This window comes from Nicotiana tomentosiformis, chromosome 1 (assembly GCF_000390325.3).
Source record: "Nicotiana tomentosiformis chromosome 1, ASM39032v3, whole genome shotgun sequence".
NCBI lineage: Eukaryota > Viridiplantae > Streptophyta > Magnoliopsida > Solanales > Solanaceae > Nicotiana > Nicotiana tomentosiformis.
In genome coordinates this window covers 27,474,140-27,501,434 of record NC_090812.1, presented here as the reverse complement: position 1 = coordinate 27,501,434, position 27,295 = coordinate 27,474,140, and the positions used below count along the sequence as shown (strand labels likewise).

General features: G+C 37.6%; 1 protein-coding gene and 1 long non-coding RNA gene across 2 annotated transcripts; one reads left to right on the top strand and one right to left on the bottom strand.

Moving 5' to 3' along the window:
- LOC104102946 (protein SUPPRESSOR OF QUENCHING 1, chloroplastic) lies at positions 1–27,295 on the top strand. Its single transcript, XM_070179786.1, has 28 exons — positions 1–442; positions 1,185–1,285; positions 1,409–1,465; positions 1,559–1,653; positions 2,317–2,416; positions 2,914–2,972; positions 3,352–3,479; positions 3,794–3,920; positions 4,359–4,446; positions 4,542–4,620; positions 4,857–4,917; positions 5,108–5,183; positions 5,892–6,002; positions 14,328–14,423; positions 15,550–15,672; positions 16,145–16,346; positions 17,596–17,696; positions 17,795–17,859; positions 19,403–19,496; positions 19,704–19,861; positions 20,878–20,927; positions 21,024–21,145; positions 21,250–21,357; positions 22,606–22,698; positions 24,473–24,509; positions 25,813–26,057; positions 26,194–26,343; positions 26,903–27,295. Exons 1-28 carry the CDS (start codon positions 88–90, stop codon positions 27,062–27,064), a joined length of 3,243 nt encoding a protein of 1,080 aa, XP_070035887.1. The 5' UTR covers positions 1–87; the 3' UTR covers positions 27,065–27,295.
- On the bottom strand, positions 23,017–26,028 carry LOC138895052 (uncharacterized). The gene is made up of 2 exons (XR_011409283.1): positions 25,892–26,028; positions 23,017–23,822 (listed from the first exon to the last, which is right to left on the bottom strand). It is a non-coding gene; the product is annotated as an uncharacterized lncRNA (long non-coding RNA).

Below are 27,295 nucleotides of genomic sequence, written 5' to 3'. Positions count from 1 at the left end.
TTTTCCCCGCCACCCATTAAACAACCAAATAAGTTTTATTTAACGTTTTAGTTGAAACATCACCAAAGGCTTACCAAAGGCCAGAAAATGGCGTTAAGGCTTACACCCTCTCCAGTATCCACCTGCACTCGCGGAACACCCAAACACACTGCACTTTTCAACTTAAGATCCAAATTTTCGTTTCAATTTCGTCCAATACCCTTCAGAATCTTGGAGTTGGAATCAAGAAAGATGAGTTTAAAGGTGAATGCTTGCCAGAAATTGGATGAGAAGATCGTATCAGAAAAGGGTAGTCTATGGGGGAAAGTTTCGGCGGTATTGTTTGATATGGATGGAGTGCTTTGCAATAGTGAAGAACCTTCAAGAAGAGCGGCTGTGGATGTATTTGCTGAAATGGGTGTTCAAGTTACCGTTGATGACTTTGTGCCTTTCATGGGCATGGGTAAAATTCTTCTTCTTTCAAGCTCTCTTTATTGGGATTATTGCATTATTTTCATTTATTTGGGTTCTATGGTGTACTAATTCAGGGTACTGGTGGAGTTCATCATATTGTTTTTTTCATATGTCTGGAAACAATTAGCCGACCCCAACAAGAAGAGAGACGATTTTGGGTGTTTTTGTTGACTTCCTTATCTGCTTTGGATATCATGTCTTAAGTCAGGTTAAAGCACAAAGCATTAGTCCCTCACTTTTAAGTTGATAAATCTCTGTGCAGAAAGCAATTGTTCAATGCTATTGTCAGATTGCCTCATTATATCCTTATCTCAGCGATTGGTCATTTTCTTTAAAGCCAAGCCAATGACTTTGGTGAAGTAATGATTAAGTTCTCTCCGGGGAACTTTGTTATGTAAGAGACAAGAGCACCTTCATCTACCTCATTTGAGAATTTGATTTTTGTGAAGCTTCATCTCTAACACTTGCGTTACAAAGTCATTCTTGTTCTCTGTCAGAACTTGTTGGTGTGAAGCATTATCAAGTTAATTTCCATTGGATCCAAATACACCGGCTAAACTTTTTTATTTTCCAGTTACTCGTTTTTCGACCCCAAATAACATACACATAAAAAAGTTGATGTAATGTTACTATCCTTTAGGAAAGCAGTGTGTGACACCTTGTTTGCTTTGCCATCTTTTGTCAATAACCTCTTCTCTTTTTCTTTTTCCATTGTCCTCGAAATAAATCAGGTGAAGCATACTTCTTAGGTGGTGTTGCTTCTGCCAAGGGTGTTGAAGGATTTGATCCCAACGCTGCAAAGAAGAGGTTTTTTGAGATATATTTATCAAAGGTGATTGAAATTCTCATATATTTAAAAATATCTACTTTTTTTTATAAGGTTAAGAATATCTACTCTTAAAGCACTTTCCTTTTAGACATAGTAACTGACCCCAAAATTGACAATCATTTGTAGTACGCAAAACCGAATTCTGGCATAGGTTTCCCTGGTGCTTATGAACTTGTCTCTCAGGTATGGACCTATGTTGCAACTTGGCTCTAGGTTCTTTCTCTTTCTTCTTTACTGCTTTTCATTAATTTGGATTTTGGTGATATGGTACAACAGTGTAAAAGCAATGGTCTCAAAGTTGCTGTTGCATCTAGTGCTGATAGGATTAAAGTTGATGCAAACTTGGCTGCGGCAGGTTTACCAATAACGATGTGAGTTAACGTAATGCGCTTTAACTGTGAATAGTAGCCTCTCATTTCTTCTATAACCAGCATAAAAGAGACACTGCATTATACTGAATGAACATATGGTGAGAACTTCATTTTATTTGAAATTATCAGTATAGATATATTTTATTGCAGCATGCTACCTGATATCTATTCATGTGACGCTTGGCTTTGTGAGTATAACTGCTGTTGTGGACTTTGCTGGACATAAACTTGTTTGTTGAGATAATGAATCTTTTAGTAAAGGAATCAAGAGCTCAGACTCCAAAAAGGTTAATATGCTTGGATCTTCGGATGTAGAGATTTCTGTGACTATTTTATTGTTCTATATCATGATTAACTTTAAAATTGCTTCATAAGTTCGACTTGTCTGTTAGTACTAATTTCTTGGTTGTCTGCATTTAGGAGTTTATATCTGGGCACATAGTAGTGTACATGCATTTGTATGTATGCAAACACATGATCTATGAGTTGGTTGGTAACATAGTTTGGAAGAACATAGTACTTTATCGTGGTTTAAAAGTGAAAGTGTACACTTGTGATGAGAATGGTTGATTTGCAGTGAAATAATTGAAAGCTCCCTCGCCTTTATCCTCAATTATCTTTTTATTTATATGTGACCTCATTTCCTGTTTCTTTCATTGACAGGTTTGATGCAATTGTATCTGCTGATGCTTTTGAAAATTTGAAGCCTGCTCCTGATATTTTCTTGGCTGCATCACGGATTCTTGATGTTCCCACTAGTGAGGTAGTTTCCAGAATGTGCAATGCTGTTTTGCTACCACCCATCACAATATTTTTAGACACTTAGCTCTGGGTAGTATGTGATGATAACCTGACGAGAAACTTCTAGTCGCTTAAGATATTACCGATGTCTGCATTCACATTTTGTTTAAGTGAGACTTCCCTACATTGTTATCCAGTTATGCCTGTAATCAGATGAAGCTTGCTGGAAAACACAATATAAGCAAAAAAGATAATGAGAAACTTGATAAGTATGTTATTATTTTGTACGTTGAAAATTAAATTTCTGGACAGAAAGAGATGCTTAATTGTCAAACGTTCTGTCAGTGAGAACAGTTTTTCTAATTTTGGATACATCATTTTCCTTATAAAATAATGATGGTGCATTATGAATTGCTGAAGGTTCATCATCCGAGGCTGATGAAGTCTTGATGTGTTAAGTAGATAAGCATTCTTTTTGTCGATCTTGGTAGACATTATCATAATCCTATATGTTGACAGTGTATTGTGATTGAAGATGCATTAGCTGGAGTACAAGCTGCCAAAGCTGCGAAAATGAGGTATTGGCAATTGAGTGCCTTTTCTTTTTATTTATATAGTTGGACTATATACATTCATTCAAACTTGTTGGTAACCCTGACCCTACTCCTATTAGAATCCCTATAAGAATAGAAAGGGGTTCCTTTTTTGTTTTTTGCTCAACTTGTAAATATTAAGCACTGTCTTGGTGCTGATTTTTCTTAATATAATAATAATTACCCTTCTCTCAAAAAAGGTAACACCAACCGTACTTGAACTTTCCTCTTCATTTGTTGCATTTGTCAACTGAATCAATGAGTCGTATCAAGATCATTCTAATGTTCCCTCGTTGGTTCTCGTTTTAGTGGCCATTTTGATTCCATTTCTTCTACATTCTTAAGTATGTTGACCTACTTGCAGATGTATCGCTGTGACGACAACACTGTCAGAAGATACTCTAAAAGCAGCGGAGCCAACACTCATCAGAAAGGAGATAAGCAATATATCACTTGAAGATATCCTCAATGGTGGTGGCTCTGGTAGCCATAGTATGTAGTTCACCAACATGTTAAGAACTGCCCTTTTCATGTAACATTGACAAATGTAGAATACTGAAGCTCTTGTGTGTCACTTCTGAAAAAACTTGCGAATAAGCTATTTCTTGTAATGACTCAATTATTTATTGAAGGATTTCCTGTTCTCTGCTCCCTTAAGATGTATGTTTTAGCTGCACACTATTGTCTTTTACTTAGTTGATGGAAAGCTGCTGTTCTGATGTTTCTCTAGCATATCCTTTGTGGTTAATAGTGGTTTCCTTTCTATGCTTACTATATAATGAATCTAATGATGACAAACATTGCAGATGTGATGGTGCAGGAATCCCAATCCATTATTGATTTAGCTGTCTCTTCCCCTGAATCCAATAGGACAGAGAGTATTGCAGCGTTGGATAATTATCCAACTAGTGGTGCCGTATCTTCAGTTGGAGGGTAAGAGCGATTCAATATCTTGATCATCTAAATTAGATCGTCTTTGTCATCATGGCCACTTTTCATATCTAATACCTCGAATTGCTGTATTCATTTTTAGCTTCATCATTTTTATTTTCTTTTTCTCTTTCCCTTTTTCCCCGTTCTGAGATCCTTTTCTTAAACTTTACCTGGAGTAAGTCAAATTGCTAAGAACAGTGCATACTGGCAATATCCTTATCAGCCTATTTTAACCTGATGTATAATCACTGAGTTACATGCTTTATTTTGCTGCATGTAGGGTCACATGAATAACGCTCATACAAATGAAATTCTCTTGTTTGCAAAGTGGGATACTTTTGTCCCCAAAAAGGGTCCATTTCATGATGCTTTACGAGACAGCCATTTAGGGCATTTGGTATATGTTGTCGTGAGGTTGCAGAAATAATTTGTTGACAGGGTGCAGGTTACCAGACGCGATGTTGTAAGATATGGAAGTTTAGGAATTGCTGCATCCTGTCTCCTCTTCACCATTACAAACTGGAAGGTATAAAACTTTAAGCAGAGTGTAGGAGAAAGAAAGCGAAGGCTTCCTTATAATTTACTTTGTTCATCTTTGCAAGCTTTGCTGTTCCCATGCAGGCAATGCAGTATGCATCTCCAAAAGCTATCTGGAACTTGTTATTTGGCACAGACAGTCCTCCTTTTGAACAGAAAGAAGGTCTTCCTCTTACGATGAAATATTTGTTATCTTCTCTTTATTTTCATTCTTCCATTCTTCTTGCTGTAGAAAACTTCTCTCAATGTCACTATCTTTTCTCTTATTTTTGAGCATTTCCAATATGGCTTCTATCCATTCTGTATATGAATGGCTACTTCTTTTTTCTTTTTTTTCCTTTTCTTTCTTGCGATAGATAATGGAAGGAGATTATTTTTTGTTGTCTATTGCCACTGCAGATGCATCCCGTTCACAGAGGATTCAACAATTTGTAGACTATATTTCTGATGTGGACGCCAGGTAAATAGAGGGTTTTATGTATTTTGAAGCATAATTTAAGTTTGCAAATTTCTTACATTATGAAATTACTTTCATTTATGTTGCATGTATTCTGGCATCTTGTGAGTCCTTGCATCTTGATATACTTCTCTTTAATTGTTCGTGGATTCTTGACTCATTTTATCATGTTTAATATTCTGCATTTTGTTAGGAAATCTACGGCTATTGTGCCCGAGTTCCCATCTAAACTTGATTGGCTGAATACAGCCCCCCTTCAGCTACGCAGGGTAAATACATAATTCCTCTTTAAATTCTGCTTCTTCTGGCAAATTTATTTCTTTTTCTTATGACTTATTTTTCTTTTGTGCATATTTATGGTCTTTTGTCATTCTCCAGTCTTGATGCAAAAATTCTTCTGGAAACTTTGGGGTATCTACTGCTATCAGTTTTGAAATTGTCTAAATGACGTTTTCTATTGACTACAAGTGTACATAAAATTCTTGAAACTTGGAGAGAAATTCCTCCCAAATATAATAATAGTGTTGTTTCGCAATATGTTGTTATATTTTAATGGATTGCCATATTATCCTTTTGAGGTAATGTTAAGGATCTTCTGACAAGGGCATTGGTTACAAAAAGCTTTTGGTGACAACCATGAATACCTTTTTTCTAACGGTAGTATCCGGGCCAGCTCGTGCGCACCTCGACTATTCCACTGGGTACCTACTACCTCCTACCAACACATGTACCGGATAACTCTGACCTCGCCCCTCAAGGCTTAGGCAGTTGTGAGACAACCATGAGTACCTATTATACTATTATGAATTTGAAAATATTTATTCTGCTGAATAGTACTTTTAATCTTATTGTTCCTTGTGGAGGTATGTTTCTAAGTTGCATATATTTACCAGGAAATGGAAAAAGGAGGAGTTCTAGGTGATATATCTATGCTATTATATGCACCTGTTCCCTGAAACATTTCTATGTTTGCGCAGGATTTGAAAGGAAAAGTGGTTCTTTTGGACTTCTGGACTTACTGCTGCATTAACTGTATGCATGTACTGCCAGATCTGGAGTTTCTGGAAAGAAAATATAAAGATATGCCTGTAAGATTGTCTTTCACCCTTTCACCTTTAGGGTTTCAGTCTCAGCTTTATTGAAATGTTGTTCTTTCTACAACAATTTGATCATTCCTACTTTTAATAAGCGACAATGAGAGCTGCCTCCGGTTGCATATAGAGCTGCATCCGGATATTTTCGGGTCAAGAAGGGTATATTTGTAATAACAATAAAATAAAGGATTTCTATTGGTTGACCAAAGGGTTTAGGTGGAATTTAAGGCTGGGCACACTGTTAGGATACAACGCTGCATTCACATGTATCTTAAAAGAAGGGCGCGTGTCCCACCTTTTCTCAGTACGGTGTATTTCGTTTACGAAACCTAAATTAATGTGTAAAAAATCAATAAAATTGCAATAAATAATATGTATAAACCCACAATTTTAAGAAAATAATAGATTCAAAAATTAGCCCATCCATAATTTTTTTTGTTTGTAAACCTACAATAAGAGCACTGCAGCAAAGATTGAACAGTAAAATAGTAGTAGTAAAATGACATGAAAAAATGAAAGCTTACTTTTTTAATTATAAAATAGTTGGGAGAACAGTAGAATATTATCAAAATTTATGAGTTTATGATAACCATCTCAAGGTTAGACTATATTGTTACGAACAAAATCGTTTAAACGACATGATTTGAAATAATGAAAAAAAAAATATTTGAAGAGAACTCATATAATATTTGAAGTTCATATTAGAGAAAATATTAAGAAATTAGGTATTTGTCCCAAAAAAAAAAGAAATCGTTTTAGTTTTTGCTTGAACATACAAATTTTTAAAAATGTAATGTGACGAGTTGAGAAGGATCTTATGACTAGGAGTATTCATGAAAAATAAAAAATCTGAATCAAATTAATTTAAATTAGATTTCATATGAGAAAGTTTAACCGACTGTGAAGTACCATAAAGATACCACAAGAGTTGAGGGAGCGAAACGCATAGAATTGGAGGCGCAAAATATGCACAAACTCATGCCCATCGTACTTGCAAAATTAGTTAATTTTTTTTATTATGAAAGGATATGTTTCAAAAAAAGAAAATATATATTGCCGTCGACCATCCCAAGAAAAAATAAGAACAATATGAAGTCATAATCAATTTCAAAGTAACATGCTAGAAGATCCTTAAAAAACAAACATTCACATTTTAATATAATATGTATTATGGAGAAAGTTTTGGAACAAATTTTGTGCCTTTGAGTTGGATTATATTTATAAAAATTAAAAAAAATTCTTCTTCAGTCAGCCTCTTCGCGAGGCTTTTGGGACAACCGCTTTTAGAATATGATGGATTCTACAGAGAGAAGTTACTATTTCTCCCTATAATCTAGAAATCTGAAAAACATGTCTTTCTTCAAAGCTGCCTCTTGGTCAGCCCTAGAACTTGGGGGAAGATGCCATCGAAAGCTTGACGTAGGGCAGGAGCCGCACTTCTCGCCTTCGAGGAGCACACTCTTAGGCGCAAGGGTTTCTTGGAATCTTGTCTGATCGGATCTTTCTCCAAATGGGTTGGTTCTCCAGAGGTTGTTAGGAACTGGGCAGCAGAGGCATGGAACGTCAAGGACGGGCTAAAAATATCGCAACTGGGGGACACACAATATCTCTTTCGATTTGTCGACGAGTCTCAAGCTTCAGAAATTCTTGTCAGAGGAAACAAGTGGTTCGATGGGAACTTCTTAAACCTAGACAGATGGGTGGAGCACGATTGGTGTCTCGACCCTCGTTTCACTGGCGAAACATTGGTGGTCAACATGGTGGGTCTCCCGGAGCATCTTTGGTGTCTTGACCTATTCAAGAAGATTGGGGAAATCTGTGGAGTTTTTATTGATGTCACTTGCAGCCTTCACGACCTCTCGCGAGTGAGGATTGTGGTGAGGAAAGGGGGCAGAATCCCTGTAGCCACCGTGGTGGAAGATGGCTACTTGAGTTGTAGGGTTTGGTTGAGCCCTGAATTTCGCCCTATCTTTATGCCTGTGATACTGGCGGAAGAAAAGGGAAGGTCAAATAGAAGAGATGGGAGGGGAAATCAGTCTCTGAAGGGAGGGGAGGGCTCACCGGATCAGTGGGCTAAGCAGGAATCAGAAGTTAGATCGAGAAGAGACGTGGGGTTTGAATTTGGGAGAAGAAGACAAAATCTTATCATGAGGAAAAGACGTGAATGCCCCTGGGTTAGTGATACGGGCTGGAAAGGCAGAATGGGCCAGTCCTCTTTTAATTATCATAGGGCCGGGCAAATTTTCAGCAAGTATAGGCCTGGGCCTCCATACATGGGCCCGACAACTTTTCCCAATTCTATTAGAATTGATCCTAAGGGGATTATTTCAAGCTGCGCCTGATAAGGCTCCTAAGCATATGGGAACAATCGCTCCTTCTTCTGCTGCCAATGGTGCTTCACACAGTGGTATTTCTTCACCGAGCTCTAGTGTCAAGCGCCCCTCTTCGATGGGCGCTGCTTCAGGGGCAGCACCGGCTAAAGCTGGTGGTGTTATTCCACGGCCTCCAGCCTCTGATGGACCCAACTCCATCGCCCCCTCACCTTCTCCTGTGCTTAGCTGTGCTGAGGTTACACTTCAAGCTCCTTCTTCTTCTGGGGAAATTGTTGCGCATGCCCCAATTGATGTTACTGCCGAACCAACAATTTCAGTTAATATGCCGTCAAGGGTTCCATGCTCTCTTCCTTCACGCTACACTGCTGGCGTTTTTGGACATTCCTATAGCAGCTGGGTGTTATTCTCAGAGGTTGGTGCCTTTCAAGGAAATGGTGAGATCCTTCCGGCACCTAAAGTTCCTATTGCTAGCAATGCTATGGTCTTGTATTTCTCCGGTAGGTGCAAGGAAATGGTACATATAGAAGACGCATGTCCAATTTCGTCACGGATTGGAGGGGGGATATGTCCTTCTGGATGGAGGATAAACTATTAAACTTTGGGAAGTTTTTAGGTGTTTCTTTTGAAGGGAAGGAAGATAGGGTGCTAGAACCGTTGAGGGAGATTGAGCAACGGTCTTTTTATGATGGTGCAGGGAGGGTGTTGGGTTAAGGTGTTAAGCAAAATAATTTAGGGGATGTAGTAGTGTACAAGAGAAGGGGCCGGGTGTGTGACGGGGAGGAAGGGAGCTCGGCTGGGGGGGGGGGGGAAAAAGCGTGATATTGTTACTTATGGAAGTTAAGATTCTTTCATGGAATGTGAGGGGGATGAATGATCCAAACAAAAGGGCCATCATCAAAGCGGGAGTTAGAGAGTGGGGTGCCAACCTAGTTTGTTTTCAGGAGACCAAAATGAAAGTTTTATCGGATGCGATTGTGAGGAGTTTCTGGGGGGTAGTTGGGTAAAATATGACTGGGTCCCAGCAGCGGGAAGTTCCGGGGGCATTCTTCTTATGTAGGATGATAGAAGCTTGGAGGTAAAGGAGATTAAGAAGGGAGTTTTTTCTTTAGCAGCTCTTGTCAAAGATAGAGTGAGTGGGGTGGAGTGGGGATTTGGGGGAGTGTACGGACCGGAAGGAGAAGGATCCAAGGTATCTTTCTGGGAGGAACTGGCTAATGTTATAGGGGAATGGGACATTCCATGGGTTCTAGGGGGAGACTTTAACATTATTAGATTCCCGGAGCAGAGATTAGGGTGTAGTCTGATTTCGAGGGCCATGGAGGAGTTCTCTGACTTCATCAATGATCACTTTCTCGTTGACCTTCCTCTGTCAGGGGAAAGGTTTACTTGGGCCAGGGCGGAGGATTCCAATTCAAGGTCTAGACTTGATAGATTTCTGATATCGTCCTCCTGGGATGAGCTGGTGCCAAATGTGCTGCAGATTCCTTTACCTAGGCTGACTTCGGATCATTTGCCTATTTTGCTAGATGGATGCAGAGGGAGTGGGGTGCATGCTCCTTTCCGATTCGAGAACATGTGGTTGAAAGTGCCAGGATTTGGTGACAAAGTAAAAGAATGGTGGACAAACTACGGGGGTATCAGGGACACCTTCATTCCGTCTTTCGAAGAAACTTAAACTGCTCAAGGGAGATATTATTAGGTGGAATAAGGAGGTTTTTGGGAGGGTAGAGGTTAAAATGAGGGAGCTTATGCATGAATTGGGGGAATTAGAGAGAGGGGAAGGGGCGAGGGAGTTAGATGAATCTGAGAAAGCAAGAGTGGGGAAGGTTAAGAGGGAAATAGTCGAGTTAGCAATAGTTCAGGAGACTAGTTGGCGGCAAAAATCGAGGGCGCTCTGGTTAAAGGAGGGGGATTCGAATACCAAGTTTTTCCACAGGGTTGCGGTTGCAAATCGAAGGAGAAACTTCATAGAGTCCTTAGTTATGGATGGGGTGAGGATTGAGGGAGAGGAGGAGGTAAAATGGGCGATAGTGGGGTTTTATGAGAACTTATACAAAAAGGAAGCTACTTGGAGGCCTACTTTGGGGGGAATAAAGTTCAACCACATAGGGGAGGGAGACAGTGAGTGGCTAGAAAGGGCTTTCGAGGAGGAGGAGGTGTACGAGGCTGTGTTCTGTTGTGCTGGTGATAAGGCCCCCGGGCCCGATGGTTTCTCCTTGGCCTTCTTCCAGCTCTGCTGGGACACCATTAAGGGGGAGTGGATGGAAGCTATTGAATACTTTCACGTGAATGGTGTTTTCGAGAGAAGTATCAATGCTTCTTTTATTACTATTGTGCCTAAGAAAGAAGATGCATCTTGTATCAGAGACTACAAGCCTATTAGTCTCGTGGGGAGCATTTACAAGATTATTTCTAAAGTGCTATCCATTAGACTCAAGAAGGTTCTTGACGTGTTTGTTTCGTCCTCCCAGAATGCATTTGTGGAAGGTAGGCAGATCCTGGACGCTGCTTTGGTAGCAAATGAACTTGTAGACTCCAGAAGGAAAAATAGAGAACCCGGCTTACTATGCAAGCTGGTCCTTGAGAAGGCTTTCGATCATGTCAATTGGGAGTTCCTGGATTTCATTATGATGCGGATGGGGTTTGGGGTAAGATGGAGGGGATGGATCAAGTTCTGCATTTCTTCAGTCAGATTCTCTGTCCTGGTTAATGGTAGCCCGTGTGGTTTCTTTGGCAGCTCCAGGAGTCTCAGGCAAGGTGACCCCCTATCCCTCATGCTATTCATTCTAGTGATGGATGCTCTGAGTAAAATGTTGGATCGTGCGGCGGGCGGAGGCTTCTTGCGAGGATTCTCAGCTCCGATCGAGGCGTCCAGTGCCCGAAGAGTCTCTCATTTGCTTTTTGCGGACGACACCCTGTTTTTCTGTGATGCCGATATGGATCAGTTGACCTACCTGAAGCAGGTCCTGCAGTGGTTTCAGATAGTATCAGGACTCAAAATCAACCTCCGTAAGTGTGAGATTTTTCCGGTGGGTGAGGTAGCTAACATCGATGCTTTGTCTTATGTTCTCAGATGTAAGGTAGGCTCTCTTCCCACTAATTACCTAGGTCTCCCATTGGGTGCTTCGCATAAGGATACTACGGTTTGGAATCCAGTGATCGAAAGGGTTGAAAAAAGATTAGCAGACTGGTAGAAACGGTACTTGTCAAAAGGCGGTAAGGAAGTACTTATTAAAAGCACTTTATCGAGTATGCCCACCTATTACTTGTCCCTGTTGCAAGCTCCTGTGAGCATCGCAGAAAAACTGGAGCAGCTTCAAAGTAATTTTCTTTGGGATGCGGCGGATGGAACTAAAAAGTTTCATCTAGTGAATTGGCAGATAGTCACTTTCCCAAAGAAGTGGGGTGGACTTGGAGTAAAAGATCTTAGGGTATTCAACAGAGCTTTGTTGGGGAAGTGGCCGTGGAGATTCGGGGTAGAAGAGCATGCTCTATGGAGGGAGGTCATAGTAGAAAAATACGATTCCACGGGAGGGGGTTGGAGGACCAAGGCGATCACAGCACCCTTCGGGTGTGGCATGTGGAGGAGCATCATGAAGAATTGGGAAGCCTTCAATGGCAACATCACTTACAAGGTGGGAGATGGAAGGAGAATCAGCCTTTGGAATCATAGGTGGTGTGGAGAGGATACTTTGAGGGTCTCTTTCCCCCACGTCTTCAGAGTTTCAAACCAGAAGGAATTGATGGTTCAACAGATTCGCAAGGAGCATGAAGGGGGGTAGTATGAGACCTCTCATTTAGAAGGAACATGCAAGATTGAGAGATTGCGGAGCTCCAAGATTTGTTGGCACTGCTATATAGGCAAGACATGCCCCATCCATCTTGTGATTCTTGGAGATGGGGGTTACGTGGCGATGGTTTATTCACCTTAAAGTCCTTTTAACAGAGTATGTTAGTGAGAGAGGAGGCCACTTTTCCATACTCTTCGATCTGGATTCCTAAGGCGCCCACGAAGGTGTGCTTTTTTGCATGGCTAGCAGCGAGGGGAGTGATCTTGACTGCTGAAAATCTACGAAAGAGAGGAATTATACTTGTTAGTTGGTGCTACATGTGTAAAAGCTCAGGGGAAGAAGTTGATCATCTTTTGTTGCATTGCCCTGTGTCCTCGGGTTTGTGGAGGGCAATCCTGAATCTTTTTGGTGTTCAATGGGTGATGCCATGCACTGTAAAGGAAATGTTATATAGCCGGATGGGTTTCCGTAGAAGAAGAAAGCTAAAGGCGTGGAAGTTCGCCCCGTTAGCTCTCATGTGGATAGTTTGGGGGAAGAGAAATAGGAGAGCTTTTGAGGGAATTGAATCTCCTTTTTCACATCTTAAGAATAGTCTCTTATCTTTGATCGCTTTTTGATGCACTCATATAGCCCCTACTTGTATATAAAATTGGGCGTCATTTGTAGAGAATCATGTTCTGATGTAAATTCTCTACTTTTTGGTATACTTCTTGTATACGGGAGTTTTCTCCCTTTTGATCAATACAATTTACCTTATAAAAAAAAATTGAAAAACAATTTCAAAAATTGTTTAAACTGAAGGAAAAAAATCATTTCCTATTTACAGAAGGAAACATTTTCTAAAATCTTGAGTTAGCTTTGATTTTGAAACCCGCGTTTGTCATATTACTTGAATAACATGACTTTGTGCTAACTAAATGTGCATTTCAACCTCACAAAAGGACTTTGTGAAAACAATTTCAATAAAAATAAGAAGAAAAAAAACTTTAAGAGAAAACAACTTTACAATAATTCTTAGTATGATCAATTTAGGAATACGTTTGCAATATTATTTTGGTAATTTTCTTAATGTAAATTTTTTTGTAGTTTTTAAATGTAATTTTATCTTTATTAAGTTAGATTAGTAATTAAATTAAGTCTTTTAATTATCACCATATCGATATATCTGCGCACAACTTTATGTGGACTGATTATATTTTTTCACTAAGGTGATATTAAATAGTGAATTTCATAATAGAAGTATTATAACTTAAAATCTTTATATTTGTCTTGATATACTAAAATATTACATTTGCAAAAAAATTGGTTAATCAAGTTTAAATTAGTTTTGGATAAATTTGGTTGTATTAAACATTAATATGTTATAACTCAAATTGACTTCAAGAGAATTCTTCCGGATATAGTAAGTTCTTTTGTTACAAAAAAAGGGTGAAGAAAGAATATCCATTTTGATCATGCAAATAGTGACATTTTGATTACAAAGTCAAAAGTTCTAAATCACCAACTGACTTCTAATTATCTTTGATCAATTATCCCACGGTTCATTATGATCTTTTATAGATGCTTTATCCCTCAAATGTTCCAATCAACTTTATTTAATTAACGGCTAAGCAACTCTGAAGGACAAAAAAAAAACTTTACCACCTTAGCTATGATTATTGGGCCCGGGTTCAGCCCGGGCACACCCACACTAGTCTGAGAATAGGCATGAAATGAGTTTTGCAGATTGCAAGTGCTGTCAAAGAAGAAGGAGATTTAGTAGCTTTTAGCTTTTAATTGGGCTAATTTATTAACTTTCTGAGTTAATACTGACGGGTCAAACCAATATAGGACATGCATAATACACAAAGAAATAAAGAACCTGAAACTAATAAAGATAGCACGACCTCAAATAATTGCTAGTCTCATACGCGTGAAATGAACAGAAGATAATTGTTCTTTTCATGCCCCTTTCATAATCAGATCTGCATACTGGGTTTGAGCTGACGGAGTATGGTCACGAGTGTCATCCAGTTGTTTGATCTATATTCACCTCTAGGATTTTTAAGAGGAAGCCAATATTGCTTATCCAAAAAACAGGAGAAGAAGCTAATATTTGTTATCAATTTAGTATTTCTTATCCACAGATACCTCTGAAGGTTTGCATACACACTTCTAAATCGCAGTAGCTGATTCATCAAACATTAGTTTTGCAGTTTGTGGTTGTGGGGGTGCATTCGGCAAAGTTTGATAATGAGAAGGACCTTGAAGCCATCCGCAGTGCTGTATTACGCTATGGAATTACTCATCCAGTAAGTACTTATTCATGAGCTGGAGTATTACTGATTTTATGTGTGATAATTCTTCCCAATTAGCACAATCTACCTGCTTGGGTCTTGAATCTATTAGATGCCCAAGAAATGACATGAACATTTTTTTAGATGGAAATTAATTTGTTTTTGAGATGGAAGAAATGACACGAACATTTGGAAACAACATTAACGTGCACAAAATTTAAAGCATCCTCATTCTGCTTATTATTGGAAAACCTGGGTTTTCAGTTGGTACTTTTGGTACCTTCTCCGGTGGGCGCAAGAATGTGTTTCTTCTAACTAGAACATAAAGGATACCAGATGAATTGTAAAATGATTGCTGACCATGAGATCCTAATAACCAACTTGCACAAACTTTAGCTAGGATATGCTTATAAAGTACTCTAAGTTGCAAGCTAATTCAACCAAATGAATCAGTGGTAGAGTTTTAGTTTGCCTTCTGTAACATTTCAAAAATGGCAATCACGTCTAAATTAGGAATATTGATTCTTCTAAATGATGTTGACACATATATTAGTCAAGAGCCTTTTAGAACCTCTTCTCTGCCAAGAAACCACTTCACCTATATTAGGTTATATATTACTCCTTTTTGGTAGATTAAGATAGAATCAGCGCTGCTATCTACACCATGCTTGGCTATGTTAAGATTGCCTTTCTAATTGTTGTACATTGTCTTGGCAACCTCTCCCATCCTTTCCTCCATTTTCTAATCCAAAGGCACCTTCTGAGCCTCGGGGACTCCATAAACTCTGCAGCAGGGAGTACATGCTAATTCATTGTTAATTATTAAGGATTGTCTAACAATTTATTTATTTCATTTTTCCAATTGAAGCTCTTGTTTATACCTGAAGTTTATAATTCAGGTTTGAAATTCTGGTGAATTGGGTAATTTGAAATTTGACATTGATATCATGTCAAAATATCAGCTTTAATTTTTAATTGATTCTATCTTTCTAGTCTACTCATTTCCTTTTTCTAAAAAAAATTCTCTGCTCTTCCATTTAGTACAATCCCTTAGAGGGTTAGTCTTAGGATTGAGGGATTATATGTTGTATTTTATAGCAAGAAATGGATTTTTAATTAATTGATTCTTTTGAATGATCAGGTTGTTAATGATGGAGAAATGAATTTATGGCGGGAATTAGGTGTGAATTCATGGCCAACATTTGCTCTTGTCGGGCCAAATGGCAAACTCTTGGCACAAGTAGCTGGTGAAGGTCATAGAAAGGTTTCTTATGGATTTCCTTTTTCTTTTGTTTCATGCAATAGTAGTGTATATACTGGAATTATCTAACGCATTCCTGATGAGAAGATGGAAAATGGTTCACTTATTAACTTGACAACTGATATAATACTCTCAATTCTTGAATGCCTTTCAAAGTGCATTGTGAAAGAAAACTTCTGAGATAACATGCTGCGTTTCACTCTCTTCAAATCTCCTGTTTTCTAATGTGCAACTTCATGGAAGACATTCTTATGGCAGCTACATATTGGAGTTTCTCCGTTTTCCCTATCTTCTCTAGCTATTTTATGCCTTGAAACTTCTTTCAGATGAGAACAGAGAGTTTCTTTTGTTATTTGATTATTGCAAATAGCCTCTTTCATATTTCTTTCTAATCAATGTGGTCTCCGGCAATTGGTGGTGAAAATTATTGACAAGAACTAGCTGTCATTTCGATGTTTTTTTCTTTGGCTTGTAGGATCTTGATTATTTAGTCGAGGCTGCTCTTCTGTTCTATGATAGGAAGAAGCTCTTGGATAGCACACCCATCCCCTTGCGCTTGGAGAAAGATAATGATCCCCGCTTATTAACATCTCCTTTAAAGTTCCCTGGTAAGCTGGCAGTTGATATCCTCAACAACCGGCTATTTATTTCAGACAGCAATCATAACCGAATAGTAGGTTCTTCCTATCTCTCCTCTATGTTTTTCTCTCTGTATGGTTATTTTATTAGTTTGAGAATTTTCAAATGCATGAACTGCAGAAAGTGGTTGGTGTCTGTAGCATCAAGTTGTTATGATTACCCTTTTTGGGGTATGCTGCTTTTTTGGAGTTATGAACTGACCATGGGGTTATTGAACAATATCAAATTTGAAGTTCAAAATGCATTGATGATAATTAATAAAGCGAGTTATTTCTAACACTCGGATTGCAGGAGTTTCCAATTCTGTAATTACTGTTGGAAATGAGAATTTAAAGAGGAATATCTTTTTTAATATTTAAAGGTAGTACATTGATATCAGCAACAAATGCTGTAAAATATTTACAAGAGGAAGCTACAGAAAATTAAAAGAGGAAAGTATGATGAAAAGTTTAGGGCTATGCGAAGATAAGATCAATCTTTATACATTTAGTTGAGAATGCAAGGGATAATATTGCTAAAGTGAGTGTATAGTAATGGTAGTTTGGAAATTTGGGTGATGTCCAACTGGAATATAAAAAATAAGGTTGAGAGATTTAGCAGTCTCCTCTTTATCCAAATTTGGTGATAGAAGAACAAAGAATTAAGATTGGACGCTGCTAGGGCTGTCCTGTACCCTAGTGATATGATGCAGAGTGCTGAAACCTACTCTCTCCCTGCTAGAGAAATAACAGTTTCTGGCATACATCATCTGGGGAAACAATTGAAAATGGAAAACCTGAAATTTGCACAGGAAACAAGCATTAAATGGGAAAGAATATGTTAGAATGAAAATTCACGAGGAAGATAGAAAAAATGCTAGGGGAGGATAAGGAAGGGTTTGCACGTTATGTGTTTAACTGCTTTAGATTTTGTTTTTACGCTTCTGCTTTTCTTACAGAACTTGTTCATTCTTTGTGGGGGACTCAGAAGTTGATTAGGAAATTGTGTTTCCCTCTATATACGTTCTGGTTCTTCTTTGCTCTCTTCTAGGAAATATTTTCAATTTTTCATTCTGTTACAGTACACTTCCTTTCTTACTCCATCCCAGTCTCACAAATGAGGCCCTGATTTTCTTCTGATACTTTTTCCCATAATCAGAACTTTCCTGCATGTCCCGTACTGTCTGAGTGACCTGCATTACCCTTATGATTATACTATTGTTAGTTGCCTTCCTCTTTTCTACTTTCTCCTTGTGAGCTGAATGGTAGAATTAGTAATCCCGGACAATTTTCACATGTGGACAGGTAGTAACTGATCTAGAAGGAAATTTTCTAGTCCAAGTTGGAAGCACAGGAGCAGAGGGTCTTCGTGACGGTAACTTTGATGATGCCACATTCAATCGGCCGCAGGTAATTGTCGTAACTTTTTTGTTCTCTTAAAAAGCTGGATTGCTCACTTTTTCCCATTTGTAAAGATCTCAGATCGTACATCTTATTATCTTGTACAGGGTTTGGCTTACAATGCGAAGAAAAACCTCTTATATGTGGCAGATACTGAAAACCATGCTTTAAGGTACTGGCAGAAGAGGCAAGGCATGTCTGTTATTGGGCTAGACATATATGTTTTTACTTCTCATACAAATGACTGTCTCATCTATTATTTATTTTATGGATTCTCCATTTCCATGCATATTTTCCTCCCATTAGATGCTTATGCCTTCATCTTGGAGAGGTTAAGGAGGATAAAATTGACGTTGTGGGTTTATTTATGCTCGTTATTACGGGGAAAAACTTGGATTGACCAAAGGGTATATTGGAATCTAATCTCATTATTTTTGTTTGCATGAAGAAGTTTTTGCTCCTCGGTGATTATAAGATAAAAAACTGGACTTTTGTGATGGATTTAAAATGTGTTTTTGTCTTTCTTAAAATGGGAAATTTTTGCGCTATAATGGTATCCTGTCTCAGTTTACATGAAATAGTTTGATAATACATGGAGTTGTTATGTTGATATGAGTTACATATTTTATATTTCGTAGTAGAATACAGGGTGATAAAGTAGTTGGCGAAAGGTAGTCTGAATGGAGAACATCATTGTTTCCATATCATATGCTAAATTTGATTTTCAGATGTATCTGAGTTCTTGATACTTGTGATAAAATTCATTGATCATTAGTTTAGACCGAATGTTTTGGAGCTTCAAAATAAAACTCTCACTCAACATCGCCTGTCAAAAGAAAAACAGTTGGAATCAGTATTCTTCAACTGAAGATTACGATGGAAGAATCTAAATAATTCAATTTTTTGTAACTTTACATGTTGATAACCATACCTATCTTTTTGATTCTGTACTTTTTAATGCGATACTCCTTTTCATTTAATTATAAGTTTGGTTTTGACTAATCTGTCTGTAGCCCACCCAAAAAGATACCAAGTGGTTAACCATTGGTATGTGGGAAACTATGGCTTCACTAGGTTTTGCTGTTTATTGTGAGAATTGTAAGGCAACAGGTTCACTATTTCATGTATTAGCTACTCACTCGTTCTACGCATTAATGAAAATCCTTAGTTTACTCCATTTTATTCTGCTGGTGTACAAAAAATTTGTCTTTTTCAGCCCTACAGTTTCTATTCAAATTCAAAAGATGTCTTTCAAACAGTTAGTAAGAACCAAATACATATTTCTTGTTAAATATTTTCAGTTAGTCATTAATCTAATGGGTTAAAAGGTGTAGACGATTCTGATCGTCCATCGAAATGTTGGAATATGATTCTAAGGAGAGAAGTCTAAAGGCGTCTGATGCTGTTTGCTCATTAGATGAAACCATTTTATAGTTATTCAAGCCATTATCAGAGTTACTGTGATTAAGTCATTCTAAAAACTTTTTACCGCATTGAACATACCTCCCCCATTTCCTTGTAGCATTGATAACATTAGGTTAGACATTCTGTTTCCCAATTTTTGTATTTTTTACAGATGAAAGTTGTCCCTTCAATTTTCCTTTTTAGTTCGCATGATGAGCTTATAGTTTTTTATGAGATTACCACTTTGTTCTTTGCCTGGAAAATTTAATGAACCTTTCAGTTTTACAACATATTGAGTTTTACATCTGTAGGGTCATTGACTTTGTGAATGAGACAGTGCGGACCCTTGCTGGAAATGGAACAAAAGGTTCTGATTATGAAGGAGGAGGAACTGGAACTGCACAGGCAAGATTGGATCAAATTTATGATGTCTGGAAACTTGTAAATAAATAGTAACTTGGTGATAAAACTGGTGCCAGTTAGCTCAAGCTTATTCCCATGATGATGTAGTTTCGTTCTCTAATCCAATCTTTCTCTTAGATCTGTTTCAAATACAGCCTGGTCAATCATCCTTTTTTCTTTGTAACTGAACATCTTTGGTCATGTTTGCAGCTTCTCAACTCTCCCTGGGATGTCTGTTTTGAACCTGGGAATGAAATTGTTTACATTGCAATGGCCGGTCAGCATCAGATCTGGCTGCACGAGACATCAGATGGAGTTACAAGAGCTTTCAGTGGGAATGGTTTTGAGAGAAATCAGAATGGTTCAAGGTAATATTTTGGTATCTGCCTGTATGTTAGGTTAAGCGGAGTTGCAGCAGAATGCTGATCATTTGTGCTAGTTGTTTATTTGAGAATGAAGTGTAGCTGATTTCTTTTGAGGAGTTTTCTATTTTAAACTACTTTCCAAGCCTTTTTGAAGAAAAGGTACCTTTTCCTCTTTTTGATAAAGAAAGAGAGATCCATATGTTAATCTAGAGCGAGGGAAAGCCAACTGAGAATTGGATCTTTCACTGATTAACAAACAAAGACCAAAATCGAACAGAAATTCGTGATTTTTTATTCACTGCTTTGCACATGCATTGTAATCCTATCTGTGTATTCACTTTCTAGGATCACATGGATATGTTTCTTCTTTTTGAATTGCCTGAGTAGGCTTTTCCTAAATTTCTGTCATTTTTTTTGGAAACAGAAAGAGTTTTATGGAATGAGCTTTTGGAGTGGTATACGCAAAGATAGGACTAGTTGTCAAAGCACATGTGAATTTAGCTGGGTTGGCATTTAAACCTCAAATTTTTCTGAAAGTTCCCATTACAAATGTGGAACCAATTTCCTCTGGACTTCCAATGTTATCAATGACCTAACTTATATGTTAAGACGTGAAGAGTACAAAAAACATCTTTCTCTAAGTAAGAACACACACCTCCTTTTTGGTCTTGATATGTGCTCTGGATCTCCTTCTAGTAAAAAATTTACTAGCTCTAGCTAATTTTTCTCTGTTGGCTACTTATGCTATAACTTCTTAGTAACATATGGTGAAAATAGTTGATCTCCATGAATCAGCAGGGGCTTGCAATCAAAAGCAAACAGGGAAACAATTAATGTAATTTAGAAAGAAGAACCCAGCTTTGTACCCTTAATTTTTGAGTTTTGAGCTTCTCTCATTGTATGACTTGTCTTTATATGTGCTAGTTGTGAGAACATTTCATATCATTTTCCACTCACTTTAGACGAACTTGCTGAAATTCTTACTACTGTTATGTATCTTCTTTCTTGGCATGGGAAAGCTCGACAAGCACATCATTTGCACAACCTTCTGGGATTTCATTATCACGCGGTAATTTTTTTATAACAAGTAATAGATTTTTCTTACTTACTGGTATACTGTTTTTACTTTTCCCTTTGAAACCAATTGATTTACTTGTTTTTTCAGATCTAAAGGAGGCATATATTGCTGATAGTGAGAGTAGCTCCATTCGGGCAGTTGATCTAAGAACTGGAGGTTCAAGATTACTGGCTGGTGGTGATCCAATTATGGCGGAAAACTTGTTTAGGGTATTTCTGTTTGAAGCCAAAACTTGAGATTTTGATTTCTCTAGTATGCTTAAGTTACATTTGTGACAGAACAAAACTTGCTAAAGAAACATTTACCGGTGCAGTTCGGAGACCATGACGGAATAGGCTCTGAAGTTCTTCTTCAACATCCATTAGGTGTTTTATGTGGAAAGGCTGGTCAAATTTATATTGCAGATTCTTATAATCACAAGGTACTTAAAAAACAAACTTCTTGACAGTAAATATTTGCTCCATATGTGACAATTTTTTTTGACATCTATGATGTTTTACACACTTCTCCTAGTAATATTATCTTATTTTACTTTAACTAGTTCAGAAGAAACGTAATTGCTTTATTAACTTAATTTAAACTATGATGTATATTTCTTTGTCAACTAACTTCTCAATCACTACTTTAATATATTTTTCTACTATTATCAACGTATGATTCAAGTGGAAAAGACCAAACAGATATGCTTCTAGAAGATAGACCTCTAAAGGAAGAAACATTAAATGCATTATTGATGGTATTATCAGATTTGGTTGCCTAACTGCATTCTTAGTTTCGTTATTGGTAGGAAGACATGAATGTATGTGCGATAGTTAAAACATACTCTTCATTCCCTGTCTCCATATAAATTACTGTTATCCTTCTCTCTCTCTACCCTCATCATAAGATCCTTCGATGGGCTTTGGCATGAATCACATATGGTTTTATTAACAATTGTCCATCAAATGAAAGAAGGAAGAAATAGGCCCTTGAGACCCCTTGCTCCTCTTTTTAATACATAATCTGGAGAGTCTTGTTTCAAGTTATTTGGACTTGACCAAAGCTCGTCATATTAACTCACACCTTTTTGGTCTAAAAAAATCTTCTTGGATGGGGTGGATCTGTGAAAAGTGGGGGAGGAGAAGATAGAAGAGGGAAGAGCCTTTGGTGAGATTGAAACCCGGCGGTGAAAGATCTAGTTGCAACGACTAGTCGATAACACTTGATAGGAGTGTTAAATAGCATTTTGACTTACACTTAATATCAAGGTGACAGCATATGTCAACAATGATACAACATACAGTGTAGATCGTGGTTTCCTGCTTTTGAATAAATTTACGATTGAAAGCCAATAAAGATAAGTATGCTTAACCCAAAATTGAGATGTGTAAATAAATTTTTATCTGCTGAAATTGTGGTGCCTAAAGGCAGATATGAAGACCATCAGCGAAATATTAGGTTTTAAAAGTTTGTGGCCATATGCTGCTTTTAGATGGCATATGTGGAGCTTCTTCTTTCAATCGGCCAGTGAGATTGAATTGAGATATTTCATATGCTGCTAGTTGCTGTTTCAAGTTCAAAGAATCTATTTTATGTAACTTATGTTTCGACAATGAACTACTTGTTTTCGTACTGTAACAGAAACATCTCTAAGTAAGTTGAAGCTTCCCTTTTTTGTTTAACTTGCCAGATTAAGAAACTAGATCCAGTTAGTAGAAGGGTGACTACATTAGCTGGTGTTGGTCAAGCTGGTTTTAAAGATGGAGCGGCAGTTGCAGCTCAGGTTGGAAAGAGTTCATATATCTTTTCATACTTATGTTGTGTCCCGGATACTAGTGCTACATTAATTGACATTCATTGCACCCAAGCACATATTATGTCTACATACACACTCGATAACATTAGCATAGAATTGAGTAACTAGTATCACCACATAGACCATATCATTTCTCCAAAATGATGGACATAATAGGCTTCTGGCAAATCTTTAGCATATTAATCTTGCTAAATTTGTGGTTGCATGTGTAAATAACCTCTTTAGTAATAAGACCCTTGTTTTCTTAAAAAAGAAAAGTTATAAGGCCCTTGTACAAGTGCAACATCCTTTCACCCCTTTTTCTGCCTTAGATTTCATACAAATTTAAAAAAATAAAAAAAATTCATACAAATCAGCAGTAGCATGTGGAGCTATTGTCTTTGGCTACAGATGTTGATATTTCTGTTCTTTTTCCTCATCTTTTTCTTTGTTTATTTTCAAGAGGACTTGTATCTAATGCATAAGGAGCAAGGAAAAGGAGAAACAAAAGAAATTTGTCATGGACCATTGCATTGTTTGACATGATCGAAACACTTTAGTAAGACCTAAGAGTGCCGTTAGGTAATCCAGCAAGGATAAGTGTATCAGATACCTGTCCACTTAGGTTTCTGAAATTTTTGGACATTTTATGAAGTATCCGAGTTTTTAGATGCCAGGAAAAGCTTTAAGATGTTCTGTACAAAAGATAAGCATGAACTTGATCGATGTTAGAGTCTCATATTTAGAAAGGTCTTTGCGCTTTTTCTTCTAATGTAAGCACTGTAGCCAATCAATAAAAGCTACTTGTACTGGTAGATATTTCTGAACAAGTTCCTGGATAACAAGCCGAAAGGTTTTCTTCTTGATGAGATTGATATTGATGATAGTGACAATAGAGAGGGATCAGCGTGTAAACTTGAAGGGCTAGGGGACTCCTTTAGCTCAATAATGAAAGTTAGGGTCGATAGGAGGAGGCCTTACCTCTTGGATGACCCAATCAAGTTATTAATTTATTGGATGGATCCACGTAACTGTAGTTACAGGAGAATGGACGTCAAATCCTTGATATTAAAATGATGGTAATTTTTGCGCCATTCTGTTTGATTCTTTGCCTGCATAACAAATTTCTTTTTAATCTACTTTTATATGTAACTTTATGAAAGAAACAAGTTGATACTTCGTAAAAACGTTAAGACTACAGTACTGCTAATTGTTCTCTCAAACTCTCTTCACTTGAAAGTATGTGCATTACTGTATTCAATTTGGGTGGTTGAGGTAGGGGGTGAGGCTGCGTGGTGAATGCTGAGCAGTTGAGGATGTGTTGAATAAAGAGATAAAAGACACCCCAACTACATGCAATAAGAAACTGACTTTGCTATTTCTGCAAAGAGCACCAATCATCTACACTTATTGGACCTGAAACTTGCTTCAAGAGTTCACAAAAAGCATAAATGGTTCCTTGAATTGTACAAACCTAATTAACTACCTTTGTGTACTTCTTGTATATTGAAAGACTCCTTGCTACCATACATCAACACAATTTTACCTTATAAAAAAGGGAATATCATTTTTTCTTAAGTTAAATACTGTAGGATACTAGTTACTGATTTGTCCCATTAAGCTTCACATTACATGTTAAAGGGAGAATATTCTTTTTGATTCTTAAACCTGTCATTCTAAAATTGCTTTGTTTCTACTATTAGTGGATCTCTGACTTTCAATTTTGGTGATTCTCTTTTCTGTTTTTTTTTTTTTCCTGCAGTTCTCAGAGCCATCTGGAATCATTGAAGCAGAAAATGGTACTCTCTCTCTTCTATGTGTTGCGATTAATTTGAGAGACGTCAACGAAATTAGCAGTCTCCTCAAAAGTTTTTTTTTCTTCACGATATCCTCAAAAAGTTGACCTCATGATTTAAATAGCATTATAGCACTTTGACAAATGTTGCATTTTCGTTTTGAAGAGCACTATTCTTGTTTTCCTTGTGTCATTTACAATATGTTCAGATCATATTACCTAATTGCTCCTTCCTTCAAGTTCAATTTAGTCAGGAGCATTATCACGTTCAATTTTCGTAAACCCATCTTAAGCTGCACCAGCAAGAAATTGTAGGAGTGCTAGTTATGCATGTCGTTTATAATTGATCAAGCAGAAATTCCTGTTAAAGCAACAACAACAATGACATCATACCAGTGTGATCCCACCAGTGGGTCTAGGGAGGGTAGGGTGTAGACATACCTTACCCCTACCTTGTTTCCAATAGACCCTCGGCTCAAGAAAGCATTTTCAGAACAGGTTTGAGAAATACAAGAGTAAAAAGCTATGATGAAAGAAAGTTTAAAGTGCTATCCTTCTGTGGGAAGAGTTCTTTCTGTGAAAGAAATCAAATTATGGCAATGTTCAGTTCTTCTTGGACACGTCTGAAGTGTGCATTCCTGCATTAACAAATCTTAACTGACCTGCTCCTCTCTTTCACATTTGTCCGAAGATCAGATGCAATTGTGTGGATGGGTGGGAGGGAGGGAGGGGCATACTTGGGATTTTGGTGCATGAAAATCTGCACCTAAGGCGTATCACATCTCTTGACAGAGCATGGTACCACTTATGCTCTAAAGAATATTGGTGTCAGACAAGGCAACCGTTTCCTACACTTCTTTGGTGTGTTAGTGAGAAAACTGTGTATTGACAGCAGAAAAAGCCAAAGAGGAGAAAGTTGGGAGAAAGGCTGGGATGATAAACACTTTTGACCACTTGAGTATCAATTGTTTAAGATTGACTAATACTTTTTACGATGTATTCAATTGTTTAGTCTCATTGACAAGTTGAACCAAGAAATTGTATCCTGCGATGGTAATGGTATTCCAGATCTGAGATCCAAGTCTTGAGTTAGACCATACTTTTGATTTTAGTTCAATTTTATGATTTTTCTTATCCGACTCTTGATAGACCTAAAGAAAGATCTAGGGCTGCATTGTGTGATACATACTGAATTTTGATCAGTAATCTGGATTGAATTCATCATATTTTTATTCAACTAATAGTAATTGTATGTATCTCAAAAATTGAAACTTGTGTTTGACTCTGTTCTATGTTATCTTTTTCAGGAAGATTATACATAGCAGATACGAATAACAGTGTGATAAGATACTTAGACCTGAACAATTCAGAAGTTGAAGTTCTTACTCTGGAGTTGAAAGGAGTGCAGCCGCCACTTAAATCCAGATCTTTGAAGCGCCTTAGACGACGTTCTGGAGCTGACTCACAGACTATTGTGGTTAATGGTGGTTCATCCAATGAGGGTACATTGACCTTAAGCATCTCAGTACCTGAAGGGTACCATTTCTCAAAGGTTCTCTTTCTTTCTTTCATGAATAAATTGATTATAAAAATAGGGAACAGTCTTTTCCTACCGTTGAATTTACTACCTCAATGATGTCCCTTTGCTTATTTGCCTCATGGAATTTTCTGCCTTTACCAAAATGCAGGAAGCGCAGAGTAAATTTAGCATAGATTTTGATCCCGATGATGCAGCTGAGGTTGATTCCTTGGAAGGAAATCTCAGCCCAGAAGGTTCAGCAGTAGTACACTTCAGAAGATCTTCTGCTTCAACATCCACCGGCAGAGTTTATTGCAAGGTACCGTTATTTGTAGAATGTATCTTTGAAGTTTGTCTTTAATTTAGTCAAGTCTCTGGCTTGCATTTGCTTCGCTAAGCCACAGGCTAGTGTATCTGTCGCCTATTTTATGAATAGAAGGGTTGTAGCTGGTTATTATGTTTCACGCAGACACCAGGCAATGTTTCAAGCAAAATGAAGCAACAGTTGCTTCAAATTTGCCATATGACAATTTGACCTCTGTAGCATGTGCTTTGTCATTGACACTGGCTTGCTATATATGTTTATTATTAGCAATTGTTAGTAACAGCTCATGAAAAGGATAGTTATATACAGAAGCAATGCATGCTATGACAGGATCAGATAATGTGGTTGTCTATGTGCCTCGCTATGACGATGTTATGTGAATTATCATCACTTTTCGAGCATTTTACAGTTAAATTTGCCTACGACTTTGAGACGTGTTACGTATGAGCTAAATATTAAACAAGAACAGGATGATTTGGATTCACTTGTAGTGGTCCTTTGAATACTCAGTTTTTGCCACTGCCTAATTTAAAACATGTAAAACCAATTTCAGGTATACTACTGCAAAGAAGATGAGGTTTGCTTGTACCAGTCTTTGACCTTTGAAGTACCATTTCAAGAGGTAAATCCGGATTCTGCCCCTGCCCTAATCACACTTCTCTTTGATGTGAAGCCAAAAACATCCCCAAGTAGCTTACAGATACCGGAGAGGTGATTCATTTATCACAAACTTGTTTATAGTTACACAGGTATGTATATTAAATAAAATGTTTAGTTCGGTGTTTGCACTCTGTGATTACACTGAACTAAACATTTTAACCGTTAAGAGTTACAAAATATACGTATTATAGCTATGATTAATTGATAAATGGATGTATAAAAGTCACACGTCATTTATTTACTGGTTTTGGTTCAAACACCGGATGCAAGTAAGTTTTTTCATGTA